This window comes from Setaria viridis, chromosome 4 (assembly GCF_005286985.2).
Source record: "Setaria viridis chromosome 4, Setaria_viridis_v4.0, whole genome shotgun sequence".
Taxonomy (NCBI): Eukaryota; Viridiplantae; Streptophyta; class Magnoliopsida; order Poales; family Poaceae; genus Setaria; species Setaria viridis.
Window position 1 is genome coordinate 17,043,485 of NC_048266.2, and position 16,712 is coordinate 17,060,196.

At 47.3% G+C, this 16,712-nt stretch overlaps 1 protein-coding gene across 1 annotated transcript; it reads left to right on the top strand.

Moving 5' to 3' along the window:
* The first annotated feature begins 12,359 nt into the window (after positions 1–12,359).
* LOC117851501 (uncharacterized) lies at positions 12,360–14,165 on the top strand. The gene is made up of 2 exons (XM_034733323.2): positions 12,360–12,913; positions 13,256–14,165. The coding sequence occupies exons 1-2, from the start codon at positions 12,760–12,762 to the stop codon at positions 13,939–13,941; spliced, it is 840 nt and encodes a 279-aa protein (XP_034589214.1). The 5' UTR covers positions 12,360–12,759; the 3' UTR covers positions 13,942–14,165.
* Positions 14,166–16,712: the final 2,547 nt, after the last annotated feature.

Below are 16,712 nucleotides of genomic sequence, written 5' to 3' on the forward strand. Positions count from 1 at the left end.
CTCCAATGAGGACACGATGTCGAAGACGCCGTCGCCACCAACCGATGAGCCGGAGTAAGGTTTTCACCTACAGGACCACAAAACCTTGCAGAAAGCACCACAACAAATGCCTCAAGGGAGGGAAATGATGTCGCCATTGCAAAAACCGACATAATAGTCGGGTAGGACTTTCGCCCAAAGCTCCTGCACAACCACATCATTACCATAGCAAGAAATCTGCTACCACCGTGAGAAGGGAGAACATGGAAAGGTGTCAGCATAGCCAACACTGCCCGCCGCCCGCTATCACCGTCAACGATATGCAACAAGGTAACAACAACCGAGGAGCACCGCATGTAGTCCATACATCTATGGGCCCACCAGAAGGTTTGGAAAGTGCTAGATATGGGGTTGTACATCGAGATGAGTCAGACATGGAAAAGACGGTGCAGGACGGTGTGGTCTACGTGGACGACAAGAACTAGTCGAGGATTACGAAACTACTCGTAGCAATTAGAGTAGGACTATCGAATCTGACTAGTATTCTTGTAAACAACGGATCTGTAACCCTGCCCCCGGTAATATAAGGCGAGGCAGGGACCCCCTCCAAATAGGTTCAACCCAATACAATACAACCAACACATAGGATGTAGGGTATTACGCTATTCAGCGGTCCGAACCTGTCTAAATCATGTGTTTGAGTTTACCTTCGAGTTCCTGATCTCAGCGAGCCCCACGCATAAAACACTACCTCGGGCACCTCCTCGGTAGGTTGCCAGGTCTAAACACCAACAGCTGGCGTGCCAGGTAGGGGCTCTCGCTGAGAATCCACTGACGAACTCGATGGCTCAAGTCATAATCAAGCCCCCCGTTGCATTCAAAGCGGGTGTGACATTCATCTTTGGCTCCTGGGTTTGCGTCGCAGATTGCGCTAGAAACTTTCACCGCCACATTGCGCCGGCCCTGGAGAAGAAGCAGTATGACATCAACCTTCATCGCCAAGCTCTGAAGGATTTCATCAAGAAATTTGGCAAAATTTTTGACCTAGTTAGAATCTTGGGGATGAGTTCGAGTACAACTCAACTTCTCCCACTAGTCGGATTGGTTCCCATGAGCTGGCAATCGAGCCATCGTGCAAATTGGTCCACAATACAAGTCGATTCCCGTTCAGACTCCGAAACACGGGTGCTGCCTACCAAGCTACCCTGTCCAGATCACAATTCAACACGGATTTGATCGAGGATCTCGATTACTACTCGGATTCGGACGAGAAGACCCCATTATCAGGTCCACAATAGGGTCTATTCATTACATCAACTTCACAAGGCAGATTCGTCTACTAGCCCAACATGAAGCCACCTGTTCTTACCAAGGACGACGAGTCACGCCTTGTCGCCTACCTTGACACCCTCCCGTACCAGGAGGGAACCCCTCTGTCACCCATCTACAAAGAAGACAGCTCCACAGAGGTCATCACTTCAAGTTTGGGTAGCTATTCTCCGAAGCGGGAACTCCTCACCAACATCACTCCATAAGGAGGTGAGGATGAAGATCAGCCAGAAAGGAATCCGCGACGCTAACGTCACCCAGACGACGTCTCGCAGGATGAGCTCACCGCCAACATAGAAGGAGAAGAGACCGAAGCTCAAAGGAATCGACGGCGAGCAAGAAACGCTACAAGAGCAGAGTGTCACTGCCGCCTCACAGCTAACCTGCCAATCATGACCTTGGATCACGTGTTTGAAGCAGTTCAAACGCGTCAACACCATACTCCTCTCACCACTATCGCCTCCATTGATCTGATTACTCGGGCAATGCCACAAACCAAATATACTAGGCAATTGGCTCAGCTGGCAGAACGCGTGTACGAACAACTTGATCAACAAAGTCCAATACACTCGGTTCGACACACCTCATCACAGCATGGTAGTAGCCATAGGCGACCAAGTTGAAATGGGGGTGCCAGACCAAGCAAAGTTAGGGCAAAGGGTAGTCGGGCGGAACCCTCGTGAGGTCGTGGCCACCGTGGGCCCCACTCAGAGCTTGAACAACCAGTACGTGACCTCCGTCAGAAGATCAACAATAGCTGCGACGCCCATACAATCATTAAGGGACATTGTCGCGAGCGTGAGCAAGAAGTCGAGTACCAAGGAGAAGATTCTGACAGGTTCCTCACCTTCTCAAAATGAGTATGAAAGATAGTTCTGCCCGACAAGTTTAAACCTCTGGGTATCACCAAGTACGACGCCAAGCAGGACACAGTCCAATGGCTATGGTGCTACTCATTGTTAGTACACGTGGCAGGAGGAAACGACGACACCAAGATCATCTACTTTCCCATCTGCATGGAGGTAGGGCCACTCACATGGCTCGAGTCCCTAGAGAAGAACTCCATCGACACGTGGAAGCACCTAAAGGCGGCAGTCACAAACAACTTCGCAGGGGCAATGCAATGTCCTAGCAATAGGATCGACTTGTCTCAAGTCAAGTAACAACAAGGCGAGACCCTACGCATTTATCTACGCTGTTTTTTCAACAAGAAGGCCACTATCGTGAACATCACGGAGCGTGATGACATAGATTGCTTCCAGAACGGTCTCTATGACCGTCGGATGTTCCAAGATTTTGGCAGGCGACGCCCCGAAGATATCAAGTCTCTCAAGATCATGATACAAGCCTGGGCGGATGAAGAAGACAAGGAGATCGAGAGGTTCGAGTCTAGTTGTAACAGGAGCCAGAACAATAACAACCTGAGTAATGGCTAGAGCAACAACAAGAACCGTAATGATCGACCCAATAATGACAATCGAGGCAACTACTCGGGTGGTCAAAATCGCAAGAGGAAGCCACACAATACTGTTGTGGTAATATCCTAGTCTTCCAAGAAAGGCAGCAAGAATCAAGAAAGGACTCCTTCAGTGAGCTCTTGAAAAAGTAGTGCTCGTGGCACCCGTACCATAAGCACTCTGCGATGGACTGCTATAGTCTGTGCAGGGTCATAAAAGACCGATCGGAACCTTCTAGAACAAAGGATAAGGGCAAGGCCAAAGAAAACGAAAGACGACGACAACGGCAAATTCCAGAACCCGTCCAATACTGTCAACATCATGTTTGGCGGCACACCGGGTACTGCTACTAAGCGATCCCATAAACTAGCCCTCCGAGAGATTATGTCCATTGAACCACCAACACCTACGTTCCTTATGTGGTTCGAGGTGCCAATCACCTTCTCCAGGAAGGATCAGTGCACTAGTTTCTCCGACCCAGGACACTACCCTCTCGTCGTGGATCCACTACTCGCGGGCTTTCGACTCACAAAAGTACTCATCGATGGCGGCAGTGGTCTCAATGTACTCTTCACCAAGACTTTGAGGAAGATGGGCCTCGACGTTACAGATATGCTCACCCCGACGAACTCTCTGTTCTACGGGATTGTCCCAGGCAACGCGGTTGTACCCCTTGGTCAGATGGTTTTGCCAGTTACCTTCGGGACCAAAGAACACTACCGGACAGAGTACATCCGGATCGAGGTAGCTGATTTCAAAACTCCGTATCACGCTATCCTTGGAAGACCTGAATTGGCCAAATTCATGGCCATCCCGCACTATGTGTACCTGGTGCTCAAGATGCCGGGACCTAAAGGAGTACTCTTCCTATGCGGAGACTTGAAGACATCATACTCGATAGCAGAGTGGCAAGAAAATCAAGTACCAACACCTGCAGAACGCCCAGAGCATTGGGTCATGTACTTTGATGGATCACTCAAGCTCGAGGTTTCCGGCGCTGGGTACTCTTAATCTCTCCCAAAGGCGAACGACTCAAATATGTCTTGCAAATCTTCTGGGAGGTATCCAACAATGAAGCTGAATACGAAGCGCTTCTGCACGGGTTTCGCCTAGCAGTCTCACTGGGAATCAAGCGATTGCTGTTCTATGGTGACCCACTGGTAGCAATCAATCAAATCAACGATGAGTGGGATCGCCACAAGGACAGCATGGATGCATACTGCCTGGAAGTACACAAGAACATTTGTTCAATTTAGATGACATGGTCCTCAAGCGTATTCAAGACACCAAGGGGTTGCACAAGCTAAATTCGCCATGGGAGGGTCCTTTCATCGTCTCCAAGGTCACTAGACCTGGGTTGTATAGGCTACAAACTCTCTCTGATGAAGATGTTGACAATTCATGGAACATCGAGCATCTTTGTCGATTCTACCCATATTTTACAAATTCATGTAAATTGGCCATCGGCCTCAGTTGTACATTTACAATTTAATAAGGCAGATTTATTTTTGTTGTAAAATGACTACCTATCTCTGCCTAAATGCGACTTGCAAAAGCAGGTCTGCAGAGCTATTCAGCTCCTCAAGTATTATCGCGCAACCCGCAGCTTGTAATAACAAATTTGTGCTCAGCTATTTAGCTTCCTGGGGCAACATCCTCTACTTGCGGCTTGTAATCACAAGCCTGCACCAGTTATTTTAAAGTTATTCGACTCATTGGATGAAATTTTCCAGCAGTGACTTGCAAAGACAAGCCTGCGCACAAAATCATGAGCTACTCAGCTCCTTGGACAAAGTTTGTCCATCGGCGGCCTTCAGAAAAGAAGTCGTCATTCATTTGGGAGTTATTCATACTACCTGAGCTCTTATCTAGACAAGTTTGTCTAGTCACAACTTGTAATAACAAGTTTGCAGTTCTAGGTTTTGAGGAGCACAACATCTAAACAAACCAGAGTGGTTGCAAAGATAGGCTTCAGCTGATGAAATCCTGAAGAGTCTACTCGCTTAAGAGAGTTCGACTACCCAGATGCCCTGAGTACTCGCACTCCGCAGAAAGGAGTCACATCCTAAGTGTAGTCTACATCAGGTATCTGAAGAGGCTCACAAGAGTAGCCTTGTGCGCAGGCACTCACAACTACTGTACGAGCAATTATCAGGGTAGTTCGGGAGATGCACTAAAACAAAGAACACACAAGTCAAAAGCAATGAAATTTGCAAGAAGACTTCAATTAATTTACATTTTTTATTCATATCATGTTTATATTACAATGATCTGATGTTTACATCTTTACATACAACTACTCAAGGTCTATTTGACTAGCTACTTCCTCGATGATAGGAGCCATCTCTTGTAGGTACTGTTGGAACTGCTCATCAAAGCACTCTTGTGCAATCCCCTTCGTAATTGGAGCTAGGTCAGCTTGCAGGTAGAAGGACTTCACCATTGCCAACAGCTGCTTCGAGACCGACTCTGCCATCTTTTGGACATAGCCGATTATCATCGCAGGCACCTCCTTGAGTACTTCCGCCAGAGGGCGGGGCTCCCCACCTTCCACTGGGGGCTCCACCATATTAGCGATGGGCTGAGCGGCTTCTGTCAGCTTTTTCATAGCAAGCTTGGTTGCCTCTATCTCAGCCTCACACTCCCGGAGGGTCTTCATGGCATTCACCAGATTGACTTCTCCATCGGTGCGTATCTTTCGCTCCTTCTCCAGGCGGTGCTCTAGATTCTCGTACAGAGCGGATAACTTGTCGTGTTGCTCCGTCACTCTGTAGAATGAGTTCTGCCAATCAATGACGCGACCTTGGAGATCTTCTTTAATCTTCTAAACCTCTGCAATAACAACACAAGAAATGGCTCAGTGCTGGCAAGCACAATCAGTACAAGAAGACCAACGAGAGATGACAAGTTACCTTTCTGCTGATGCTTCAACATTTTGTTGTGCTTTCGGAGGCAGTCCTTCTCCTCCGCGGCTTGTTGAACGAGGTTGAGGTACTCGGTGGCTTGGCCATCGTACTTCATTAATAGCCGGCAGGAGTACTCCCGCTCCTTGATCAGCTCACGTTCAAGCACCTCAGCTCGCATTATAGTGTCTCCATAGCATTGGAGCACCTCCGACTTCTAGCGGGAGCGCTTGATCAAATCCTGCAAAACAGAGAAAGTACTCGTATAAGGAACAAGTAATGATTTCAGGTTGAAGACAAACACAGAAGAGAAACTTACCGCTGCGTACTCACCTCTCGCTCGATGGTAAGCAGGGGGTCCGCGATGAGCTGGATATCCTCCAAGTTCACCCTTGGACCTAGCCAAGGTCCCTCGGCTCATTGGCGATTGGTGCACCAAGAGGAACCAAGGCGTGGCTCCACGATGGACCCGCTTCAGAAGACAAGATGGAGGCCACAGCACGGCTAGTTGACGGACCCGCCTCAAAAGGCGGGACGAACACCAGAACTTGGAGATCTCCAACAGCTTCAGCCTCTACTTCTGGCTCGAGGGCTGCAGGGGCAGCCACGGATCCAGAAGAAGTCGCCACCGCAACTTCGGTGATTTCCTCTGGCTCGGGGGCTACCAAAGTAGCCACAACACCGGAAGTAGTCGCTGCCATGGGCTCGGCTACTGGTAGCTTGGGGGCTGGCACTAAAGAATCATTTCATGATGCAATGACATCATGCATTAGTGCGGCAACAAGGGATACAACACCTAGAGTTGTTTCTGGCATAGGCTACTCCTCAAGCGACGGACTTGTGGGCACTGGGGCAGGATCTTGGGCTGAGTGGCTACTGCCATCGGTTATAGATTTTGGGCTCAGGCCTCCAATTTTCACACTGGCGGATCTCCTGAAACAGACCAGTGTTAGAAGAATTACAAGGCAATATCAAACCACAATCAGTACTCGAATGAAGTTCCAGTACCTACTTTGTGGACCTCTTTATCTTCAAAGAAGGCTCTCCCGCCAAGCGCATCAGCTTGAATGTGGGTCACAGCTTCTTCAGCGCAGCTGTTGGATCGTAGTCTGATCCTCACCAGCCTTGGTTGCTGTCTCCACTTCTCAACTTGTTTGCACGCCAACGGGGTTGGCCCTAGCAATGGGAGGCTCTTCGTCATCTTCAATTTCGATGACCTCATCGATCGGTGGCAGCTCCTGCTGCACGACTTCTATAGTTGTCTTCTCTGCCTCTGTCTCTTCCCTGACTACCTGCAATCCACCAATACCATATTGAGCAGACATGACAGTAAGGAAATTACTTACGAGTACTTGATCCTTAGGACCTTGTCCTTCTTCAAATGTGATTACCGGAGGAGGGGCGTCCTTGGCGGTGAGCGGCTTCTTCGCCACACGCTTAGCGGCTGCGGTGCACTTCTTCTTTCACGGCGGCACCAGACCGGCTTCCAGGTCATCTTCAGCTATGCGCTTGGATGTCTCGGAGGAAGACCTAGCCTTGTTCGATGGTCGGGCCTTGATGACAAAATCTTCTATAGCTTCTGAGTCAGAGCTCTTGAAGGAAGAGAACCCTTCTGATTCCTCCTCCTTGACTACGCTCTATACATCAGTAGCCGTGTGTACACGAGGAGCGGCGTCAAAGCCATCCAATCCAGTGGAGGAGGAGTGGAGAAAAACAAGTGAACATCTTCTTGCATTAGAAGACAAGTCACGAAATTAACAAGTACACAAATTAGTATCGGGGGCTGAGGCCACGGGCACTTACACTACTTGGTGGGTTCACGGCGCAGAACTCCTGCACAATAGTCAGGATCGCGCTCACGTGCTTGAACAGGTGCCTCAATCGTGCCATGACTTTCTCCCGCATTTGAATGGGAGTCAATTAGCTCGTAATCCAAGTACAAAAACTTCCAAAACAGCTGGAAGTGCGGCTGGATTCCAAGTAAGGCTTCGCAAAGATGCACAAAAATAGCAATGTGCATAATGGATTTGGGGTTGAGGTGAACTAATTCCAACTTGTAATAATGCAAAAGCTCGCGGAAGAAATCTGACGTGTGCAAAGCCAAACCACACTCGATGAAGTGTGTGAAGATTACCGTTTCATGGGTGTAGTTCTCTATTGGCCAAGGGTTGTCGTAGGCAGCCCTCCAGTTGATGAAGTCTTGGTCTTGGAGAAGATTGGCTGCCACTAGTGCTTGGATGTCCACCTCCTTCAGCACGGACTTCTTCCTGGTGCACGCAGGTGTTGGCGGAGACGTCTGGTCTGTCTTGCCATACTTGGGCGCTGGGAGTTGGATCTGCTTCTTTTTCTCTACCTTCCTCTTCTTGCTCTCCGCCGCCTTGCTCGATGTCACCTTCTTCCCCATTCATGCTGCCACGAGGGTCTTCTTGCTCGTGGGCAAAATGGTGGGAGGACGGTGGCACTCGAGCTCGAGAATTGGGCAGCGGCGACACTAGGGCTACAGTGTGGAAGATGAAAGAGCAGATGGCTCGAGTGAAATGGAAGGGATGATTTCCTCCGTTATTTAGAGCACAGTTAACACAGTGGCGAGATTAATGGGAATATTCTGTTTTTTAACGCTCAAAATTATCACTCGACGGTTTCCAATTTTTTCGAAAAGAGATAAGGTTACGGTTGGCGAACGGTCACGTGACTAAGTGGTTGACCCTTATACGCAAATTAGTCATGTAATGGCTCGGGGGCTGTGTGACACGTGCCCATCGGCTAAAAAGTTTTTTCTTTAGATTTTAAGGAAAAAGAGATGCAAAATTACAGATTGAATCTCAGTCTAATTCTTCGATTCAACCTAAGGGTCGGGGCCTACTCCATATGGAGTGCGATTTTTGTTGCACTTCCATATAAAATTCAAGATTAAAGATTCAAGACCAAGTTGAATGAGGCTTGAGCACATTCTAACCATATGGTAGTACTTGAGTACATTCGAAGACTCAATTCGATGGAGTACTCGAAGAGCACAACAAACTAGTTGGAGAAGTCTACAAAAGTACTCGAGACTGCTGCATTTGACTAAAAAGTACTTCGGGGCTTGTCATCTATACATCTATGGGCCCACCAGAAGGTTTGGATAGTCCTAGATACGGGACTGTACATCGAGACGAGTTAGAAATGGAGACTCCAGTGCAGGACGGTGTGGTCTACGTGGAGGACAAGAACTAGTCGAGGATTAGGAAACTACTCGTAGCAATTAGAGCAGGACTCACTAGTTGAATCCGACTAGTATTCTTGTAAACAACGGACCTGTAACCCTACCCCTGGCAATATAAGGCGAGGCAGGGACCCCCTCCAAATAGGTTCAACCCAATACAATACAACCAACACACAGGACGTAGGGTATTACGTTAATCAGCGGCTCGAACCTATCTAAATCATGTGTTCGAGTTCACCTTCGAGTTCCTGATCTCGACGAGCCCCACGCATACCTCGGGCACCCCTCGGTAGATTGCCGGGTCTAAACACTGACACCGCATGAGCACCACCGTCGGCAACAACCGTCAAGCTCAACAGGCCACCCAGCACTGGTGTTGTGCCCAATGCCGCCCATCTCCATGCCGAGGCCTTGGAGCCCGGTAGACGACCAGCACTGCTCCCAGCCGAAATCACCGCAGATCTAGATAGGATGATGGGCGCGTGCGGCCACAAGAGCCTGGTAACCACTGACGTGCACCTGCCCTCCATAGATGTGGCTAGGGGCAAGGTGGACCTGGACGTAGGCCGCTGGAGATGAGCAGCAGCCGCTGCCGGCCACCATGGCCGTGAATGGGGCTCCCAAATCCAGAAGCCCCGCAAGGGAGAAGCCCCGTTGCCGCCTTCCTTGCAGCCGCTAGGCTTCCGGCAGGCTGCTCGAGCAGCAGCGAGGTGAGCGGACAGGGGGGAATCGGCGGCAGCGCTGGAGACACGGGCTCCGCCCGAGTCGCCCCAAAGGAGCAACGCAGGGGACAACGAGGGTTAGCTTAGATAAAAAAAAAACTTTGGCTCCTGCATATTCTATATTCTAACTGTCAAAAGCAATTCAATGAGAGGTGCCTAAGGTATCTGTCCTATAAAATAAGAAGCAAATTTGATCTTAAAAGGAGGGAGGAGGTGAGGCATGGCAGTTATTTTGTAGTTGGTGAGGACCGCCAAAAGTGAAGACTCATTGCTTTCAAGATCGAAGTGGGTGAGCTAGTATTGCCAGGTTGCCACCACTTGTTGATGGAAATGACTATAGTGAAGGACCAATGGCTAATGAATACAAATAGAGCCGATGGTGAGAACTGATGGTCAATGAAGATATATCCTCTGATGAAAAATACCTTGTAATGTGACTTCGCATCGACCCTATGGTATGGGAGGATAAAGCAACAGGGGGACAAAGCAGGGATGAGTAAAATGAGTTCTCCTCTGCAAGTGAGGAAAAAAATGCATGACATAATACCAACATAGGATGGTTTTTTGGGTTAACATGCGCTTAAGCAACATTCCTAATTAATTTATCCAAAGTCCTTAACAACCATTTACTAGATGTGAAACCGCCCGCTCAACCGTAGATGTGAAACTACAAGCAAAGGCCCCTAGCATCTATCTCTGGCCGCATGGACGCCTAGTCAGCAAGGGGACGCCTTGACAGCTATCAGCTTGCTTGGTTCTTGGATATAGAGTAAAATGCACGATGGCCCTTAAACTTGGCATCGAGTGTTATTTATGTCCCCAAACTCTCAAAATGCACATTTGACTCCCTAAACTTGCTAATTGGTTCATGTGATGTCCAAATCACCGTTACATGTGTTAATAAACTGCCAACATGGCATGCTAACTGTTGCGCTGACATGGAGTGGCATGTGGGGCCCACCTGTCAACCCCACCATCTTATCCCTTCCCCTCTCTCATGGTCTCACCATCAGGATTCCCGGCAGGGGCGTGGGCCGGCAGCGGCGCATCACCGGTGTGGCATGAGACGGCGGCGGCGCATCTCAAGCAGGCCATGTGGGAGTTCGGCGCTGCACCCTACCTCGCGCTGGCCGCCACCAGCATGGGCGCCCCACGATGAAGTCAGCCGGCCACTCCCTGACGGTGTGGAGGAGAACAGGGCGACGAGGCGAAGCACGCGGCGGTGTGGCGAGCTTTAGCCATCTGCCCTATGGCTTCGTGGACGCGTGGGGTGAAGAGTTCAGTGGCGCGGTTGGCTACACCATGGACCATGGCGCCACGCGGATCGAGGCATGTGGCGCAGCGGCCCCAAGCCCCAGCCATCGACCCTACGGTGCATGGTGGGCCCACCCATTGTCCCCCAGGGCGTGAAGCGACGTGCGCGGCTGCAATGACGACAACAGCGTAGGCGCGCCGGAGCCAAGGCCGTCGACCTCAACGCATGGGCCCACGTGGGTGAGGCGAGCAGTGGCGGCGCTTGCCTGCCAGCAGACGGACAGCAGCGAGGGCGCTCCTAGCCTGAACATGGCTCCGCTTGAGATGCGCCGCTGCCATCCCATGCTAGTGCTAGAATCCTATTGGTGAGGTGAAGGGAAGAAGACGGTGGAGCTGAAATGTGGGCCCCACAGGTCAGCCCACGTCAGTGCAACCGTCAGACTGCCACGCTGGTGGTTTTAACACTAATAACGATGATTTAGACCTCACATGAACCGATTAGTAAGTTTAGGGACCTAGATGTGCATTTTGGGAGTTTGGGGACCTAGATGACACTCGCTGCCAAGTTTCATAAATAGATGTACAAATTATTATATGCATGCATGCTTTGTGCACAAAAAGTTTCATAAATAGATGTACATTTTCACATGCCATTTAATATCATTTTTCAAATAACATGAGATAGCAGTAGAAATAGCATGCTAAACAGACGCTATGAGCAGCTGGTGAAGCATGCCCCTAAATAATATAGCCCGCTATTTATTAACATTGTTTGACACAACATTGGTTCCGTAGCAATTTTTAATATATTGTATGATAAATTTTTTGTCACACCGCATGATTCCAAAGACTTACTAAATCCTAACAGGGGCTTGTAAAAATAAACTGAGAGCAACTTCAACAATAACCCTTAATCAAAATCCCCAAAGGTCAAATGGAGGTTCTTTATTTCTATTTTTTGAGGGCCACAAAAATACTTCTAACTCCAACAATAGCCCCTATGGATAGAAGGCTCCCTAGAGAACCCTCAAAAATGGAGTGTGGAGGGTTAAATTTGAAGATCTTCCTAAAATAGGGAGATAATGGGATAAGAGGAGAGTCTGGTGTTGCTACGAGGGAGCAGACTATGGTCGCCAAGTCCACAATGCATATCCCTATTGTTCCCTGCTCCCGTGTTGGACTCTGTAAGCTAGTCAGACTGCTAAATTTTGCTAGAGATGGGTGTGGCACAATCCTGCAAGTGAACTGTAAACCACCATAAAACCAAAGAAAAGACTAAGGTAACAGTGTCAGTTTAGATTGCCAAATAGTATTAGGCTATTAGCATATCATCAAAGAAAAGGTCCTTGTATAAATTTGACACAATTATCATCCACGCGGCAGGAGCTTCTTTATACTTGCCACTCCTCTTTTCAGGGCCAGAACAGAACAAGCATCCCATGCAAAGGCGCTTTCCAAGCATGAATTGAAGTTTCTCCCGCCGCATATATTCTGACGCCACTCACTCATTCAGTCTCTCACCAATCTGCCGTCGTCTGCTCAAACCCGGCGTACACACTAAAACAAGGACCACACGCGCTTTACGTTTCCTGCTGGCAGCTGAGATGCTCCTTCCGTTCCTGACTCTACCGTGGGCGCAAGTGCAATGCAACGCATCGGCATTTCTTTCGTCCACACGGAGAACCATTTATGTAGGAGTAGTAGGAAGGCCAATAGACCATTTTTATTCGATTCGATCTCACTCGCTATAGTTGCTTCTTACCATTCTCGCACCAGCCAAGCCAACCATTCAAAGACTGTTCTTGCTTAAAACATCATTCGTTTCGCTGGCTCGTTAGCGATTTAGGGGAGAACTAGCTGCATCCATGGAGGAGGTGTTGATCGATGATGTCTGGTAAGGTGTGTGCTCCATGGGTGCATATACAGGTGCTGGCATGTATCCGCAGATGGTATATCATGCCGATGTGCGGGCGAGGGAGATGGAGTTGGCGGCCGAGAGGCAGATGGGCTGCTCTTGCTCCCCCTTGGGCAGGATGATATCGAGAGTGATCACGAAATGCAACGGTATGTTCATATATATAATTATATTTTACCTTCTTGCCATTTCCTAGACAAAAGAAGCCTTGCACTGTCTTTCAGTTTCACGCATCATAACAATACATTGGTAGTTCTGTACTCTATTTGTGTAAACTTGAGCCAAGTTCAGTTCTGAATTCCTGCTCAACTTGGCTCTATTGGTTTCAATTTTGCACGCGTACACATACTGTTTTTTTCTTTCTTTTTAGGAAATACATACATGTTTAGACGAACATCAATTTTCAGTTCGATTTTCTGACTTACAAGGTAATTTAGCGGCAACCTGCAACGTCATCTTTTTTTTCTCTCTTCTGTGATCCTATCTCGTAGGGCGCCAAGGGCGCGTCAGGTACGACGAGAAGATGGACTACGCCATGGCGTACGCTCCGGCGCAGACTTGCTACGTGCGCCCAACTGCGCGCAACGTCACCTTGGCCCCCAGCAACCATCACCCCGCCCACGCCCACGCCATCCAGCCGGAGCCACCACGAGCAGACGCGACGACCCTGCCCGGCACGCCGTTCCCCTCCACTGGCGCCCCTCCCCAAGGCGGGGCCCGCAAGCCTAAGAAGAAGAAGAAGAAAAAGCAAGTCAGGTTCACACCATCAGGGCCGGTGCCCATGGACGCGCCGCCGCCGCACGCGCAGCATCACACAGCGACGGCGGCGGGCGGCGCCGGAGGAGCTGCCGGTACAGCTGCCGGCGTGGTCTACCATCACGGTGCGGCTGAGCCGCCGCCGTCGCACTCCCCTGCTCCGCCGATGCACGGCGGGCAGGGCGGCCACGGCCACCACGGGTACGCGTACGCGCACGGCTACGGCCGGTACGCGCCGTCGCCGCTGCCGCGGTGGGAGATGCTGGGCACGCCGCGGCGGCCCGAGTACTTCTCCGGCGAGTACCGGTGGTACTACCCGACGCCGGTGCGCGAGGGCATCTACAGCATCGCCACCGACGCCAACGGCAGGCTCAGCACCATCTTTAGCGAGGAGAATCCCAACGCGTGCACCATCGTCTGAGCAGTGTTTCGCCGTTAGGTGGTCACAAGTTACTGGTCAGATCAGGGAATCAATAAGATGACTTCTTAATTTCTTACTTTGGGCAAAGTAGTCTATTAACTAGGAGAAGGAATATGGTTCTTGTAGTGCTGTGTAGATATATAGATAAGCTACTAAGGTTGATGAAACGGATTGGTTCGAATGTTTCGATGCTTCGGCTTAATTATTAGAGTATATATCTCTGACCCCTGCGTCTTGCCTTTTTGCCCTTAATATATAACTCTTTCATTTAAGATATACTGATACATCTTCATATCATTTGGAAATGTTAAAAAGTATGACGAGGGAAAACATATATAAATTAATGAGACTCATATTTATGATTAGTTCAAGTATTGCCAAACCAAGGTAGCAATTACCGTCCACCTCCCCTCTCTTGCTGCTTTGCTTAGACTTATCCCAAAGAATTTTATCTTACTCCCTCGGTTCAAATTGTTGGTCATTTTAGCTTTTCTATATACATAGATTTTACTATGTATTTAGATATGATGTATATCTAGATGCATAGCTAAAAGGTATATATATTTAGAAAAGTCATAAACGACCTACAATTTAGGTGTTTCTTAGGATAAAATTGAGAAAGTATCACTCAATGCAAGTTTGCCAAGTCATATATAAATAATAGAATCTTATGTGTTTCTTAGGGACCCATGCCAATAAATTGTTACACTTGTTCGATGACAAATGGTTCCAAAGCATGTACATGGATTTCTAGTGTTGGACATTAAGTCCAAGCCATTTTTGGTCTCTCCTTAAATCCCATGCCACATCATCGAACATTCCTATGTGGCACTCAATAAATGTGTATAATGCTCATCAAATATCACTAGGATAGAAATAATTAGCCTATAGGATTTTATAAACTATATGATGCGATACTTTTGAGCATGTGTTTGAAAGTAATTAATTTCATATGCTATTTGTTTTGTAGGCATAAGCAATACAATATAAAGTGTATTAATGTCGAAGTAGGAAGTGAGCCTAGGTCAACTGGTTAGGGTGGGAGGTGTGGTTGTGCACTCTTAACACTCAGGTTTGAATCCCCTCTAACTCCTCTTAGATTGATCTAATTTGTATTGATAGTCGGAGTGCAGCCTTATAAATGCCCTATATTTCAAAATGGAGGAAGTACAAGCCACATCAGTCAACAAGAAAAATGGTTTCACTCCCACATATATATTGTAATAGACCAAAAAGGATATAATACTAATTTGAAGCTAATTTTTTGGGATATCACGATGTTTTTCTATTTTGGATAGCAGGTATATTTCGTGGAATGTAAGATGGGTAATATTCCTCGGATATCATATTATCTGGATATTTAATTTGGGTAGTGGTAGGCCTAAGAGTTTGAGTGAAGCACATTTTTTTATTTTCATTTTCTGTTGCACTTTTAAGTTTGAATAAAAAAGTATGTTCCAAGGATAATTTCACTAAACTATTATAATAAATTTCAAATAAATCTTAAAATTAATTTTGAATACAAGAAAATTTCAGGGATTGGAGGAAAATTTAAGCACGTTTTTTTTGAAAAGGTGAGAGCTTATATTAAAGAACAAAATATGTTTACAATTAAAATCTAAAGCTGCAAAGGCCGGAATACCTTTAGAAACAAAGAAACAAAACCAGATAAGAGCTCTCTCCTACCAAGATGTCCTAGTTCACGAGCCACTCCATACAAAACGAGATAAGAGCTCTCTCCTACCAAGATGTCCTAGTTCACAAGCCACTCCATTTGCACTTCGATCGCACTTTAAAACTTTGAAACACTGGAACATTCTCAGCATTCTTTTTGCTTCTTCAATGATGATGCAGCTAGGGGATCGATTTAGAGTACTATCATTGAGTGCTTGTACTGTGCTGAGGCAGTGTGCTGAGGCAGTCTGACTCCAGCCAAATAGGTCCCGTGAAAACCAAGCCGCATGATACAAAAGGTATATTTATTTTTGGTTCTATTGATAACTTCAACTTAAAAAAACACAAAGTGTTACCATTGTTTTCATTGCTATGTCTTTGTACAACTATCTATGTTAAGCGTCGATAATACAACAACTATTTGGTACCTATATATATCTATGATGCAGGTAAATTGTTATTTTGCTTCCTTAAGCATACTAGTTGAAATTCGAACGTTTGAGTGCTAAAATGATTAGAGCACGTGTGATATGTATGGTTGTTGCATTTACTCTATGTCCAAAGAAATATTTGGGACTTTATTATTCGCATTTGACTCGTCCCGTATTTAATACAGATTTATTCACATTCATAACTGATGTAATCTATGTTGGTATATGTATTTTAACACTATCTTTCTTTCTGATTCTAATAAAGTAGAATGCAAAACGAATATGGGTCAATAATATGCGTTCGTATCTCCCATTGCTCCCGCCTAATCTAATGATATCTCTTCTTGGCTTCGGATCTGATTGTCGTATATCGAACATACTAGCAGAATTGCCCGCGCATTGCTACGGACCTCTACCCTCTCTAAAATAATTATCTGATTATTTCGGATCATGTTTCATGGTGCTTTACCACTTTTCTTCTTCTCATTCCCGAAATTCTGCACAAGAAAAATTAAAGAAGTAGATAAGCTATCACAAGGAGAAAAGTTCATGGATTTTATACTATGTGCTATTACAAGATTGTGATCCGTCACTTTTTTAAATCAATCTATATTTACCCCTTCTCATTTTCTTTTTTACTCCTCTCCTTTTTCCCACCTTATCTGT

What these genes read in the sequence shown, in the direction of transcription:
- LOC117851501 (XM_034733323.2), top strand. Translation starts at nt 12,760, where the DNA reads ATGGGTGCATATACAGGTGCTGGCATGTATCCGCAGATGGTATATCAT. An exon ending in AGTGATCACGAAATGCAACG is followed by an intron (nt 12,914 to 13,255) that starts GTATGTTCATAT and finishes CCTATCTCGTAG; the next exon opens with GGCGCCAAGGGCGCGTCAGG.